The 16,803-nt window shown below is 36.3% G+C and overlaps 1 protein-coding gene across 1 annotated transcript in view; it reads left to right on the top strand.

The window, feature by feature from the left end:
* Positions 1–3,136: 3,136 nt before the first annotated feature.
* LOC104075180 (angiopoietin-1-like) overlaps positions 3,137–16,803 on the top strand; it is a gene marked incomplete at both ends in the record, with an annotated part of 41,706 nt that continues 28,039 nt past the window's right edge. The window contains one exon of the mRNA XM_009575603.1: positions 3,137–3,369. Within this exon, the coding sequence (XP_009573898.1) occupies positions 3,137–3,369 (233 nt within the window). The remainder of the gene's footprint in view (positions 3,370–16,803) is intronic.

Consider the following 16,803-nt stretch of genomic DNA (forward strand, 5'->3'; position numbering starts at 1 on the left):
AGAACAGAGTGGTCTCAAAACTATTAAAAAAAAACCAACCCTCTAAATATCTTTGTAATTGGTTTCAACCTGTTTCAAGATTTTTCGATGAGGTTTCTAACACTTTTTTAAAAATTTAAACGAGCTATAATAAATATGAATGTAACAATACAAATGAAAAATTCTGGCCACATTGAAGTCAAAGGCCGTAAGAGCAGCTTTTCTCATGCTGTTTAAGGATTTCTTCCTTTTGGAACAGACCAGTGCAGAAATCCCCAATCTATGTGAAGTGTTTGCTTTTGTTCATGTGGAGCTTTGGCCAAAGGTTTCTCATTGATTCTTAGTAAAACACAATGAATGTTTTGGATTTGTCCCAGGAATACGGGGAGTGGTCCTATCCTCAGGACTTATTCTTATCTGTTATAGATTTATGGATATAGAAAGATCATTGCATAAATGCATAGGCATTCCTTTAAAAGTTTAATTTTGCAGTTTATAATAACAGGACTTTTAATCTACATAGAAAACTGTAAAGGAACCAAGTGCTGTGACACTCCCATCTTTCTACCACATGTTGACACAGTACTCATATATATTAGGATGTATACTAAAGCCATAAAACATCTGCTTGTTGTCTGTCTCTGTAGATGCCAAACTGGGAAGCTCTAAACATTCTTCCTTCTTGCTTGACATGGCCAGTGTTGCTACAAATAAGACTGTCATCACCATGGGTTCATTTGCTATGGTCTTAGGCTACGGTGGGAAACAAATAGTGCAATGCACAAATTGTGGCTGTCAAAGACTCTTTCTTTTACGTGAAGTCATTCAGGTATGGAAATCATTTAGATGTGGACATGCAGATAGGATGTTGTGGAATTAGGGAAGTGCCCTGTACTGTACTAGGATATGGACAAAGATAAAGGGAACTTTTTTTGTCTTTACTTACTATTTAACTATAAAGCAATATTCTGGTTTCAAGAATGACGTCTTCTCTTCCATCGACAATACACAACATTTTCGATGGACTATAAGATGTCAGACTGGGATATGGCCACACCTAGCACCCTTTCTATCACAGACTGTGCCCAGGTCCCACCTTGTTCCTATCCAAAATGCATTGATATAACTTACAGTCTATCAGAAAAATTAAAATCTAGAGTCAAAATGAGCATTTCAATAATTTTCATGAAAAAGTGGACAGAACTGATAAAATTCACATAGAACATTTTTTTATTTTGTTAAACAGTATTTTATGACTAAAACCAGTTCCATTAGAACATTTTCAGCCACTTCTGCCTAATTAAAATAATTAGGCTGACCTTGTGCATAACAAAGCTCAAAGACTTCCACATAAATATTCTCAAAAAAATCCATATGAGTCTAGAGCATAAAGGCATCGTGATTAATGTTAGAGTTCAAGTGATGAAAAAAATCAGCTACAGGTCTGAGAAAGTGTTAAAATAATTTATTGTCTTTGGCTTCAAAATCCATACTTTGTTTCAGATTGAAACTTTCTATTATCTGATTCCAGTCCACTGAATCTTGTTATGTTTTCATTACTAACTAATGAGCCTTTTAGAACGAGATATCATGTTCCCCTTTGCATTTGGGTCCCCATGAAAAAGTGTTTTCCCTTCCTGTCTTTTCTTTTTTTCCCCCTTTACCCAGATCCTTCTTGTTTTCACAGAACTAGGTACGTTGATATTACAAAGTATAGTTTCTTCAGTATCTTTGTAAGTCCCACATTCATAAGGTTTCAGAAAAAGAGATTTGCTGCTTGGTTTCTTTTATTTAAAAAAAAAAAAAAAGTTTTATATTACTCTAGCTTGTACAGCAAATCCAGGGCCTGAATTTAATCTTTGCATTGTTATCATTTGTAACAGCTCATATCAAGGCTCCGTGATATCTAGTAGAAACAACTCCATATGGATTTTATTACATTCTTCAGTTAGGTTAAATGACCTGAAATTATGCAGGCATTTTGCCACTGATCTATTATCCAGAGTAAAAGCAAAGGTGGCAGGAGAGTGCAAATAGATAAAACCCGAGACTGACTTGAGCAGGAAGCAGTTTGTTGGCAAGTTTGTAACCACCAGTTGGTTTATGGGCATGAGAAACACCTCTTTTGGCATATAAAGTAGAATTACTGAACAGAAAGTAGTGGAGGGATTGAATTAATTTCTTTATCTAATATTAATAAAATCTTTCTGCTAAACTCCCACCACAGCATCAAAGCACTGGCCTGAAAAAAGTTATTGTTCAGTGTTGGCAGAAATTAGCTGTCCTTTATGTCTACAACTCCTCTATTCTTCTAGATATAGTCTGACGTGCCTTTGATCTTCGTAAATTGTACACTTCCGACTCAAGACAGAGAGGGTACTAGAAAAAGACTATTAGTCAGAAAAAAGTGTTTCCATATATGTGTAAAATTATTTATAAAAATTGATGTAAGCAGGTCGCATAGTATGATGCCCAACAGTTTTCTATCTGAGGAGCCTTTTGTGGAACCAGAAAAGGTGGGGGGAATATCTATGTGGACTCAAGGAAAACAAGAGAATCCTACCTTAAAACGCAAACTTCTGATTTATCCTTTGGGGAAACAGTACTATTCTTAATGTGAAAGCAGATACCACGCATCTGGCGTACAATTCCTTTCCCAGCTTCACAGACCACATAAAATGATATTTTTATTGTGGGTTCCATATACCTTGATGATATTCCATAGCTCCAAATGCTTATCTTCCATTCTGTGGTAAGGCCCTTCACAAACTCTTCCATACTACCATACTACCAATAAATACTAGTATCCATACTACCAATGATGTTCTCTTTGATGCCCTGCTCTTCTCGCTCCTTTGCCTACCTTAGGCTTTTCTGCCTGAACTTCTATATACAAATGTGTTACCGGCCCTATGCTCGTGCCCTTGGATGGGTGTAACAACTAGATATGCAGTTCCATGCACTTTACTCTAAGCATTACAGCATGCAAACATCACAAAATGGAACCTTAGATGGGCTGAATTAGTAGGTGTGACTTTTTTAGAATAAATTATTTATGTACTGAATTCTATGGTGAAAAATAAAATAGTTCTGTTTTCTGTATTAATAAGTACGTTGGCATGAAACAATATATACTAATTGTTTTATTTCATTTTAGTTTACTTGAGCACAGAATTTTAGAAATGGAAGAAAGGCATAAAGAGGAGCTGGACACTTTGAAGGAGGAAAAAGAGAACCTACAAAGCTTGGTCACACGACAAAGCTACATAATCCAGGAACTAGAGAAGCAGTTAAACAAGGCAACAAGCAATAACAGTGTCCTGCAGAAACAGCAGCTTGAATTGATGGATACAGTTCACACTCTGATCACCCTCTGTTCCAAGGAAGGAGGTAAGAAAGTAGCATTATAAAACATTAGATGTACTAGGAAATTTCTTCTGAAGTAAGTCCTGAATTTTTGGAAAGGCAGAACATAATGAGCTTATTCCAAGAAAGAAAAGGACATTATAATTGAGGACAAATGAGCTGATGAGAACCCACAAATCAAATAAGGTTCAGGCAGTGTTGAGGCCGACCCTTGTACTATTGGCCAATTTTCATTTTTTGGATTTAATGTCATTGAGTTGTTATACCTTGACCATAGCTGATGTAGGCCATAACTCCATTGACTTCACATTAGCAATACTGATTTGTTCCTCTGAGCATCTCTTTCCTTCTGCTGGGAGTAATCCTACCAACCGTGGATGTTAACTTTATAGATGCCTATATCTAATTTACTGTAGACTTCCTTTACAATCAAAGGAGAGAACAGGGTACCGAACAAAGGAAAGTAACCCAGAACTTTATACATATATATGGGTTATATTGTTGATGAACTTGGATGTAGGCACTTATGATGCTGTAGACATCCAAAAGATGAATCTCTTCACTTGAATGAGATTTTATTTATAATAAGGGATCATTTTTCTTCCTCTGCCTTGCTGGATTTTGTTTGTTTGGGTACATTAGGTTTCTGGGTACATTAGGCACACTACAAACACAAAAGATAGAAATAATATCTTTTGAAAGAAGGGGTTGACAGAGACTCTAGGACAATTCTGTTCAAGTCTGCCTTTCTTAGTAAACAGGTTTCTTTCAAAGACTGAGAAAGAAATTCAGGTAGGATTTCATTTTTCAAATGCTAAAGACACTGCAAAATGTCTCTGCAAAAACAATTCCTCTCATCAGAACTGGTCAAGCAGGATGGGTGAACAGAGACCACTGTAAAGGATGGAAATGGGACACTGGAAAGAACAAATTAGTAACTACGAAAAACAAGGCAAAGTCATACAGAAGAGAGGGAAGAAGAAAAGTAAGGGAGAATGTAAGAGAAAAGGCATATGCTAAGAATAACAGCTAAAAGGGGATTAATAGCTGTGCCTCGTATGGCATACAGAGAGTTAAAAATAGTGGGGGAAATAAAGTTGAGGAAAGAAAATAATATCCATCTGGGAAGAAGCCATCAAAACCCTTCTGAGAGAGGGTACAGTGTAAACTTAGAGAGAAAATGTAGGTGTGCGAATCGTGAGTGTGGAAGCATGAATGAAAGAGGTCTATGTGAGGTTAAGTACCAGCAGTCCAAAGAGCCCAGCATATTTGCTCATTGTAATTCTAGAGCTCTAAGTGCCATAAATTATCTAAAAAACCAAAAAGCAAAAAACAAACAAAACCCCCAAAGAACAACCCCATCCCCCCAGTCAAAACCTTGTCACCTGCATCATTATTCAATTCTCTGTTAAAGCGGCAGAATGACATATTAGATCATTCAAACTATTCAGCTCAAGGCAGTGTGGGTTTGCTCTCTACTATATATTCCCATGCAACTTGTGTGGCTTAAATCTGAACTGCTCCAGTAACGAGGATTACATCTCTTCCTTTGGAAGTGTTGCATGCTTGGGCTGGTTGTTGATAGACTACTTTTTTTAAAAAAAAATTTTTTTCCCCCCTCATGTTTATTCTAAATGTTCCCTTCTGCTTATTCTGTTATACTGTTCCCCAGCATTTTGAATTAAATAACATCCTTCATAGTAGGCTGTTCTCATATCAGCAGAGAAACACTGTGATGCAATGCAAATCCTTTATTATATTTTATGGTCTTTTGGCAAAGAAACTTGGCAAAGCTGTGTTCAGAGTGTTCTAATAGAGCTCAGGAGCACTTTAAAATTAATATCAAAATGAAAGATATATTATTCTCATACAGAGACATACTGCAAGTTCTTTTTAAGGTTAGAAACAGATTTTCTAATAATTTTGAATTTGATTCAAAGGAAAAAAACCGAACAAACCAACATTTCTCCTAAACTTAGTTTCCTCAGCTGCTTCTTATAAAAACTTTGAGTGAGGATTACAGCAGTGAATGTTTAAAATTGGGCTCCTGGGTAAAACTCAGGTGCCTGAAAACCTGAATTTTCAGCAGTTTTTTTACTTCTGAGGAACTGTGGAAGCAAAAGTTGCTTAGCACAGTTAAATCATAGAATCATAAGATCATAGAATAGTTTGGGTTGGAAGGGACCTTTAAAGGCCATCTAGTCCAACCCCCCTGCCATGGGCAGGGACATCTTCAACTAGATCAGGTTGCTCAGAGCCCCGTCCAACCTGACCTTGAATGTTTCCAGGGATGGGGCATCTACCACCTCTCTGGACAAAATGTTCCGGTGTTTCACCACCTTTATTGTAAAAAATTTCTTCCTTACATCTAGTCTAAATCTACCCTCTTTAGTTTAAAACCATTACCCCTTGTCCTGTTGCAACAGGCCCTGCTAAAAAGTTTATCCCCACCTTTCTTATAAGCCCCTTTAAGTACTGATAGGCTGCAATAAGGTCTCCCCGAAGACTTCTCTTCTCTAGGCTGAATAACCTAAATGCCTAAATATAATTTTAATAGCCTAACTCAAACTCTTGATTTTGGACTTCATTACCTTTTGTCTATTGACATGTTCAGAATTTCCCTGGATACCTTTTTTATTTAAAGAGAATAATTTGAAGAGAAATAATTGCAGAAATGTTTCCACTTACTGTCTAAGTCTAGCTGACCAACATTTTTGCTAAGTACATTCACAGCTGAAAAAGGAGCCAGACAGCTCCTTTATAATATTATATATATAATATTGTACTGGAGCACAAGACCACTCTAATGAAGGCTGAATACTAAAGCATTTGGTTGTACCAAAAAATAATACCAGCTTCAGTCTGTGCAAATATATGTTAAAGATAGAAAAGTATGCATGCTGGGAAGTACAACTGGAGTTACTCTAAATTCTCACAAAAATATGAAGTTTAGATAGTCTTACACAAGTCTTTATGTGTGCACTAATGTTCAAAACATAAAATATGCTGTGAGAACTGGTGTTTATTTGCAGATAGAGAATAACAAAATGTGATACATAAATCAGTGACACCACTTCTGTCTTATACTTTGGTAAATCTCAGTCATCTACTTTCATAAGGGATATAGCAGAAATGGAAACGGTCCAGAAAAGAATAGGACAATGGAAATAATTAGAGACCTGGAACGACTTCCATATGAGGAGAGAGAGCTGTAACATACAGAACTATTAGATGGGAAAGAAGGTATGTGGGATGCTGTTATGGAAGCATACAAAATAAATAATCGTAGGGAGAAAAGGAACAGCCAGTAACATTGAGAGATATTTCCCATTGATAGAAAATAGTACTTGATTGAGTTAAATAAAGGTTGCTAGATATCATTGAGATTGATAAAGATTTTTTGAATTATTAGAAAGCTGAAGAGCTAGCAAAGGATGGGTGCTCTTAAAAACCTCAGGCTTTTAACTAGGGACACTCATCTTTGAAAGGAAGCATGACATAAGCGAGGCGTCAAGTCTAGAAGGCCAGATTGTCAAAGATGAGTAACTTCCTAAGGATGAACACAAGAGTTGAGAGGAATTGCAAAGTCTAAACCCTGTGGTATTTTGAGAATGGCTTTAAGTAATTTTGCTGGATTTTCAAACATAAATTTAAAATGTAAGTAGATATATTTTATATTACATGTATGTGTACATATTTTTAAAAACTGTTATCAGTATCAAGAAACCTAAAAATCTCCCCCAAGATAAGTCACAGACAGGAAAATTATGTTCTTCCTTGCATAAATCATAGTATTCAGGATTTTGCAATTTGTGAAACTGAAATTAGTTATTTTAAAACTATTTTTTGTAAAATAATGATAATACAGCTGAACAACTTCATTTGAAATCAAGCTGGTGATAACCATTGTTTTTTTATTACAAAACATGAGCTAAATTTCCTCCAGTAATGACGTAATCATATCAGAAGACTTATTTTTAGATTAATTTAAATAAGTTGGGAAACTTTCAGAAGTTTGCCTGCGAGGAGCCTGTGAATAATATAGCTGAACAGTGTAGAGATATAGGGCTGAACAGAAACTGCTTTTGTTTCGTTTTACACTCTGAAAAGCTTAGCTAACATAGTCCCTAGTACTGGATGACAAACCTAAGAAATCTGCTTTGGTACTTTCACCATGGCTAGACAAACTTTAAGAGAATTTTGGAAGAATATAAAGGCAAATGAGGAAGAGAGAAAAAAGTAAAAGCCACACAAAGAACAAATTTTTAAAATATAGGTGGACCTAAATACAAAATCCAGATCCCACTGTCAGTGTCAGTTTTGGTACAGACTGGTTTTGGGATGGGGGCCACCTACAAAACTTGGAATTGTTTGTGAGATTGGTTTCCAAAATACCACCCACCTCAGTCCCAGTGTGAGAGATTCTAGGATTTCAGTTGCATGTAATCCTTAAAATAGACACTCTAATAGGTCACAAAGCCTACAGAGAATCAAATATATGCAGGATACCAGGGGGACTCACATGTCTCCATTTTGGCCTGTGTCTATGGCTAAATAGATTTGTCACATTGTTTATGTACATTTTAGGCAGGGGCAACAATCTTGGCAGCAGCTGCCAATAAATTTCTAAAATAGAATTTCTGAAAAAGCAGACACTAACCTTCCAATTGAAATGATTGTTCATTACGATGAAAATTTAAAGTAACTTTTAAAATATTAAGTAATCTCCAAATTCAAATATAGATTGATGCCTGAAACTTTTACTTTTCCCCAACAAAAGACAGAGAAATAGAAACATTGAGGTGAAGGCTTAATTAATCACCATAGAGCTATTGCACATCTATGTTCAAGACTGTAGAAGTCCTTCACCTATATAAGATAAAGTTGGATAGAGATCACATCATTCTTTGCAAAGGTCATCAAAGATTTTGTGATTATTGTTTTCTTTAAACGGTTCATTCCTCATAATACTTTGAGTATTATTTGTCTGGGGATGGATAAAGCATTTTGGCACATTGCTGACAAATTATGTTAAGCAATAGATAATATAATCATTAAAGAAGTGTATACAAGTTCAAACCAAGTAATTCAGAAATTGTATTGGTGCAGTAGGAAATTATGTTTCAAGCCAAACAACACAAAATGTGCCCAGTCAAAAGTCACATATATTTTCAAATACATTGTCCTTTTTTTTTCCAGTAGAAGAAAATAGATCTAGAGTGTCTATTGTGTTAACATTAATTTGCATAACTTAGGATAGCTGCCCAAGTACACCCTCCCACAGGATAATGGAATGTAAAAATTCAATGGGAAAGTATATTTAACCATAAACTTATTTTTCTTTTCCTGTCTTTTATGTTGTCTGTTAGACATCCCTTGTTAAATGTTTGGTCTAAACTTGTATACTTCAGAGGACTAATGGAACAGTAGAGAAAGTTTTGTCATGAATGTCTGGTTTTGTGACCTCCTAGTAGGAAAGAAATGAAGCATTAGCTTCCTCTTGAATGCTGACAAGAAGCTAAGCTTAATTCTCAAAATAATACATATATATGCTAGGAATTTACCTCCCCAGAAGTGCCTATTGAGTTCATGAAGGAAATAACGTGGTTACTGGATCTGGCATTTTTGAAAAGGTACAAATCTCCTGGGTTATGGGTAGTTTTCATATTTTAGAAAATTATGCAGGAAAAGTAAATATGTCCGAAAATTTATTTTAATGGAATTCATGCTTTTAAAAGGCATAGCAATTAATTTATTCAAAACATTAAACAGTAAGTAGTCTATTCCACTTCTTAAACCACTGTTGTTGTGATGTTAAAATTTATGCTGAAAAGAGTGAGAATAGAGTGAGAACTTCAAAGAAATGACCCAAAGGTTACAGGCACAGGGGAAACTCCATTGACATAAGCAGAATTACCCCTGGCCTACTTCATTAGAAAGACTTCAAAGACACCTTGTATAATACAAGCTAGTATTTACAAAAAAATTAAAATCCCAGTGGGAATCCCAGGGTAGAATAACAGATTCAGGTGTTCTGAAAGGTAATTTTAAATCTTAGTGTTTGGACTGTGTTCAGCAAGACAAATTTTCTATATTATATTGATTCAGCTATATATTGAAATACAATAATGAAGATATTAAAATCTAATAGATTTTAGACAGCAGTGTAGAAGAGTAAGGTGATGATACAGTTCTTGGTCATTTTTCTTCTGTGCATGGAAAAAATAATATTGGTACTTATCTGACATATATTTTGAAGTGACAGCATGTTTTGTCTGGTACCATTTCCCTAACAATATCTTTTCATTCCTTAAGCACTTGCCTCCTGTTTGTACCTCATCCTTGACATTGCTAAGGTTTTTCTCAACATGATGAGATGTAACTAGTGAGGCAGAAACCTAGAGTATGGCATATCAGTCACTTCATTATTTTCCTTCTGAAGCACAGAAGCAAACAAAGTAAGACTTTTGCTAGATGCACAGAATATTCTGACCAACTTTGGCTGCAAGCTGTAGGACTGAGGTGGATCAGGAGTGTGTTTGAAACACGGTTATAAGAATGCATGAGTAAAGTGACAGTAAGTTTTTTCTTATACCTGAAACTGCATTTTTATTACCAATGTGTTATAACATACTGCAATGTAATAACAAAACATGATGCTTTTCGTCTATGAATTCCAATTTTTTTATTAAGGTTATTTTTCTTAATATTAATTAAGAATAAATTAAAAAACAGACTTGACAAAGTTGGAGTGACCACACCAGAGCTTTAAACAAAATCTCGTTTAATGCACTGAAGCCATCTGGTGTTCCACACTTATCTTATTCTGTCGTGAAGTCCTACTTCGATCCCCCCAAAGGTGTCAAAGCAAATAGCTCCAGCTAAGGTTGACAGTATGTGTTCAAGAATACTGAAAACATGCATTTGCTCAGTTTCTCTCTACTTCCTCCTGCTTTAGAGATTTTATGAGCAAACAGTTTCATTTTTTAAGACATCTTAAAGCAATAGCAGAAACACCTTTAGTTTAAAAAGAGATCAGAAGATAACTGATAATCAGAAGATAATCAGAAAATGTCCACCCACAATTCACAAAGCGGACTATTATAAAGATGCATTCCACTTCTTGATCACTTTTATTTATATTTTGAAAGCTGGGGAAAAATTGAATCTTAGTTTTGCACTTAGTGTCATGGAAGAGGAGTCCCCTTACCCTTCCTGTAGCTGGATCCAGTTGAGCACATGGACCCACTGAAGTGGAAAGTGCTACAGGGGCCAGGTCAGAGGCCGGGTTGTCTTTGTACAGTTGTGTAGATATTCAGTTAAACATACACGTCAGCACCAGCTTTATTTTGTGTTTCTTGTTTATTCTGTTCAGGTGCTATAGACTTCCTGTTTCCCTTGGAGACTTTCTGTGTTGATATGCATTTTTCAGAGATGCTCAGAAAGATCAAGCAAGAGTTTTTGGGAGTCAGCCTCACCTGACTCACCTAACATTTACAGTGTAGATGTCGAGTCCTGGTCTGGACTTCCTTTAGAGTCAACAAAGGCACTTTTGTCAAGTGACTTGTCGTAGGATGAGGTGAATTGCATCTGCAAGTACCTTTTTTCTCCATATTATCTGTTAAAGGGTGATGATATTAGTGCTGCTATTTATGTGACAGTATCTACATTGGGACAGATTAATTTTATATTCTTGTTTTCTAAAACTACATAATAACAGTATTAATTCCAAATCATCATGATTTAAAAATAAAAGTATTTTCATACCTTGATCAGGAAGGAATACCTTAATTTCCAAGTTATGCTGTATAATAAAATGCATTAAAGTGTATTAGGTAGGATCAAGCCAGACTTTGGTTTAATAGAGGTTTAGTACTGAAATAAGTCAATTTGAATGTGCGGCATTTGAAATTTATGTCAGGGGGAAAATATTTAAACTCTTCAAAACAGAATTGGGGATTCCCATATTTTATCCCTATTAACTTGTTGGTGGTCACAGCAGGAGGTCAATATTTATTAGTACTGAAAAATGAATACTTTAAGTACATATTTTTACATTTAAATTCTTGATTGTTAATATTGAAATCAATTACCCACCCTCATTCAAAGAGTATATGTCAGTGCCAAATACCACTTCACTCTTTGTGAAAATGGTATTATTCACTCACACGAAAGATATTACAGGGGATATCAGCATATATAAGCCAACTAACAACACTGCCGGTTTCACCCAAATGGCTTGTTAGTGAAAAATTTCTTTGTATGCATACCATTCTTCAGGTGGAGACACTAAAGGCACATTAGGGTGCCTGTGTGGAAAAATATAAATCAATTAAAGAAATATGTACACTAGAAATATTAAACAAAGCCAGTGGCTTAATCTCTCTTGTAGCAGTTTGTGAAAGACCTCATCTCTCAGTGAATGGCTGGTTACTCACAAAGTTGCTGTCTCAAACAGAAACTATTAAGAAACTATATTGCAGCTGGATAATTAAGTGTCTTTATCTCTTTGTAAATGGGCCATAAGGCATTCTATTTCAGCTCACTAATGAGCACCACTTTATGGTATTCCTAAGTGATGTCTTTCAAATGCACAGTGAATCGAAGTATTGTTGTTGTTACCAGTCACTAGGGCTGGATTTATTGGGAAACAAACTTGATAACTGTTGGTAATTTATTAGGTAGTAAATAATTATGCTCTGGAGAGGGTGAAAGCTCACTATGTTAACATCATTTTCCACGACCAAGTCAATTCCTACAGCACTACAGGAGGAAAATTCTGCTTTAAATGATTTATTTAGTAAGTAGTCGGATAGCTTGAGTGCTCTTGCTCTGCAATTGTTTGCCTTTCTTACTTCAGACTCTTAGAGGGTGTGTGGGAGGGAAAAATAATATTCTGTTAGCTGCTAAAACATTTCTGTAAATGTTAATGTGAGGCGTCTAATTGGCTACACCTTTTCTCTTTCCTCCCCACCTTAAAAATATGGATCTGAAATTCTTGTATGTAATGAACCTTAGTGTTCCTAATGAATCTGAAACAGGACTAGTTCCTAGGCTGGCAGAATCGTCGTAGCCCTACCAACTGCGTTTCAGCATGGCCTGGTAGTTATGCTGGATTGTACTTAAGAGAGGTTTCCACATCCATTTGGGCCTCCCACATGCATTATGTGGTATGCATGCAGCCATGAAGGGCTAGAGGTTGATGGCAATATGTGGTATGCATGCAGCCATGAAGGGCTAGAGGTTGATGGCAAAGGGGCTGTTTTTGCTTTTGTCATTGCTCCTTGGAAAAAAAATCCTTCCACTTCTCCATCCAGTCTAGTGATTGTAGGGTCACAGGATGAATCAGATCATTGAGCTGCTCCAGTGGAATAATAAACCTGTATAACAAACAAAGAAACAAAACAACCACAGAACAACTAAGCAAACAAACAGAAACTCCAAGCCTGCCTCCCCCCTTCCTCCCCACCAAACCAAACCACTTTCTGCCTGATCTCCTATTAGCTGATTCATTCTGTGGCTATGGAGACAGTCAACAGAAATGGGAAGAGCAGCACTGCTCCTTTAAGTGACATCCTGCCATTGCACAGGGTTTTGGGTTATGACTAAGTGCTCCTTTAGACACTAAAAATGTGTGTGTGTTTATATATATACATATATTTACTTATATTGCCATAAACTCTGAACTCTTAAATGAAGGCCAGTATTTTCCATTCTAATCATTCAGCAGATGAGTGTGCCTGAGGAAGAAATCCTAGAGTTCTGCTTTCTTCCACCTTCTAAAATACCCATGTAAGTTCAAGGTAAGCTCCCAAGAAAATCTTGAATGAAAGGCACAGGAGGTGCAATTGCCTATTAATGGTCAAAATGAAAATAGTATTTTATAATTATTACAAAGGAACAGAAAGGAAATCAGAAAAAATTGTACCACAGTATAATTAATGATGTGCTTAAATACTGTATAAAATATTAGACCCCATGTTTCAAAAAAAAAAAAAAAAAATCAAAACGAAAAAAGATGGAAAAAGCTACAAAGACAGATGATCAAAGATGTGAAATAGCATTCACTAAGCATATCAGAGATACTTCAGGCAGTGTAAAAGATATTAGAAGGAGAATGCAGTAGAAATCATAAGTGACTTGCAGAGCATGGATGCAGAATTACTGACACTTTCAGCTAAGAATGAAGGGTCACCAGCTGAAATAGACTGGTTAAAAGCTAAAAATGGGAGATTGTCCTTCACATGGTATGTGTATGGAGTTCCTTTGTACGGGACACTCTGAATGATTAAAATTCATGTGGCTTCAAAAAAGCCACATGAAGAGAAATTAATGAAGAAAATTCTTTCAAAGCCTATTAAATATACAGATATTATATCTGGCAGAGGAAGCACTTATGCTGTAAATTCTTGGATATGTTTGTCTGCTCTTCTGCTGTTCTCCAGTCATCTGCTTTGGACATCTGTTCCTACTGAAGCCTCTTTTTTGGGCCAGGTGTTAGCCTAGCCCTTGCAAAACCTTACAGTCCTCCTGGGGAGGGAAAGGCCTAAAGGAAAAAGAAAACAAGGAGAAAATAAGTAATTATGAGGGCACAAGCAAAGAAGAAAACAGGATAGCAGTGAAGGTTAAAAGATCAAGTCTGGTGAGGAAGCCCCATGACTTCTAAGGCCTCTGATGCTGGAGATGGGACACTGGAGAGGCTGGAGAGGCAATGTAACCTGGTATAGCCACTCTCATAACTTCTTTTGGGATTAATGGGAGCCTTGACAATAAACTTTTATAAACTAGAATCTGCAAATTTGTAATCTATAAACTTGATTATGGAGCAATAGTTCCCAGAACAGAAATATTTTATTCCAGTATGTGAAAATGAATGGGTTTTTTTGCCTTTGGCCAGTTCTTTTTGTCAGATTCAGAGCAATCTCACAAAGAAATATTAGTTTGAAAAGTGTTTTGGTGCATATATACTTTGCTGGCAGGAAAATGTATATCCAAACTCCAGTCCTAAACTTTCTCTCACCCCCCTAATAAACAAACGTGAGTACCCAAGCATGAACAAACAATGACTTATCTGAGAAGACTGCTGGACTCCAAGACATCCAGAAGCAGCTTTCATATTAATATTCCCCCCCTGCACCCTTTTTTTAAAGATGATATTCAGACTTTGTGGAGATGAAAATAAAACACAGTATTAATACAGGAGGAAATAAAGTTGATGTTGGAGAAAGTTTTGAAGTGGTAGTTTGTCTTCATAATAATTTAGAATTGGGTACTAGGTGCCTATAAGTTCACATTTAAAACTTTTACTTAACAAGCTAGATGCATAAAAAGTTTCTAATGTTTTATCAATAATAAGTAACTACAATTTTTTTAAATTTCATACTTCTCAATGGATTGTAATTTTCTGATTTTTTTTCACATTGGCTATATTGGATGATGGTGGTAGCTTCAATAATCCAGAAATACTTTTTGGAGAGGAAAAACACATAGTATGTGTTATGTACCTGGACAGAGTAGAATCCAGAAAATGCACTTTTCAAGTCCTTTTTGACAGGGACACAATTGTGCTCTTAAATGGCTATCATTTTATTTTGTAGGCAACACTGTGGTTATCTGGAGAGCATATCTGACTTGAAGTTGGCCTCCAGGTTTGTGCCATTCCCTGTGGTTTGTGTAGCATTTGCAGCACAACTGTGTTGTCACATGGTTTTCTTGTTGCAGGGAATAGTTGCACATCACAGTCAGCTATTAGGTTGCAGTTTAATGTTTGTTCTCAAGTGGAAGTTGTGACTTGGCACATGCAAGACTAGGCCACTGAAACAGACTATACCTCTGGCTGTAAGTCAGCAAAAACTGAGTGGCTGTAAACCTTTGCATATTTTTCCTCCTCAAAACAAAAATAATCTTCACCCTTTCTCTGTCAGATCTGTTTGTGGTTCCTGCTGCTAAGTCTGGGAACATGTATACGTGTATGTGCCATGTTCCAGGCCTCCTCACCGGGGATATTTGACTGACATCCTTTTGATAACATTAGCAAACTGTTCCTGATTTGATTCTTCGCGAGCCAGGCACTATTTGCCATCACAACTGGAACTGTGGTGGTACACAGCAGCTGCACCCAAATGGCTGGTCAGAGATACAGGTTCTCTTACAGAAATGTAGGATTCCCCACCATGTGTCTGGAACCATGACAAGGTCAAGGCAAAATTTATTTGCAGTCTGGATCTAGACAGAAACTGCCATTTGGTAGTCCTTGAATGACCCTGTCCTGGAATGCTACAGCTGTAGGTAAAAGACATCAATTTACAACCTCTCCTTTTTGATTTTTTAGAAGCTGCTCATCTGGAGACAGAAATTTTCACCTCAGAAGCTTTTGGTAGAGCAGCTAAAATTTAGGTAAATTCTGTTTACCAATAAGATATGGAGAGAGACTTTTTCTTCCCGGCTTCAAAAACATGAAGAATTTTTTTAAGTGTATTTTGGTATGTATAGTGATTATTAAGTGCTATAAGAAAATTAGATTCATGTAAATAAAATAGTAAAACAATGAAAATATAATAATTCACTAAGACACTATGGAAATCTCTGCATATCTGTCCAAATATATCACTATCATGCAAAAAAACCAACAGCTACCTCCCATTTGCTAGCAGTATCACTAAAGGACATAAGACGCTAGGGATTAAGTCAGTCTCAAATGATTTCACAAACATGTGAAGATGTTAAATGATTTAGTAAATATGAATATGATTTTACCGAATCAGTCAACATAATGAACTGCAGTTTAACATTCTTTATTTCTTACAGACAAACTGCACTTCATTCACCAAATATGTGACGGAGACTTGAAAACCAATGAGATAACCACTTCATTTTCTCAAAAACAATCCAAAATCTCAATTAAAAAAATCAAGTATATTATTCTTTAAATATTTTTTTCTAGTAGAGATGAGATTAGATAATTTTCATACAGCTGGGAAAAAAGATAAAGATTGTAAATTTTAAATTTCGTATTCATAGAATCATTAAGGTTGGAAAAGACCTCTAAGATCATCGAGTCCAACCGTCAACCCACCAGGCCCACTAAACTATGTCCCTAAGGGCCACATCTACACGTCTTTTAAATACTTCCAGGGATGGGGACTCAACCTGACCACTCTTTCAGTAAAGAAATTTTCCTAATGTCCAGTCTAAACCTCTCCTGGCGCAACTTGAGGCCATTTCCTCTCATCTTATCGTTAGTTACTTGGCAGAAGAGACCAACACCCACCTCACTACAACCTCCTTTCAGGTAGTTGTAGAGTGCGATGAGGTCTCCCCTCAGCCTCCTTTGCTCCAGATTAAACAGTCCCAGTTCCCTCAGCTGCTCCTCATAAGACTTGTGCTCCAGGCCCTTCACCAGCTCCGTTGCCATTCTCTGGACATGCTCCAGCATCTCAACGTCCTTCTTGTAGTGAC

Source organism: Fulmarus glacialis, unplaced genomic scaffold, assembly GCF_000690835.1.
Source record: "Fulmarus glacialis isolate BGI_N327 unplaced genomic scaffold, ASM69083v1 scaffold5154, whole genome shotgun sequence".
Classification (NCBI taxonomy): domain Eukaryota; kingdom Metazoa; phylum Chordata; class Aves; order Procellariiformes; family Procellariidae; genus Fulmarus; species Fulmarus glacialis.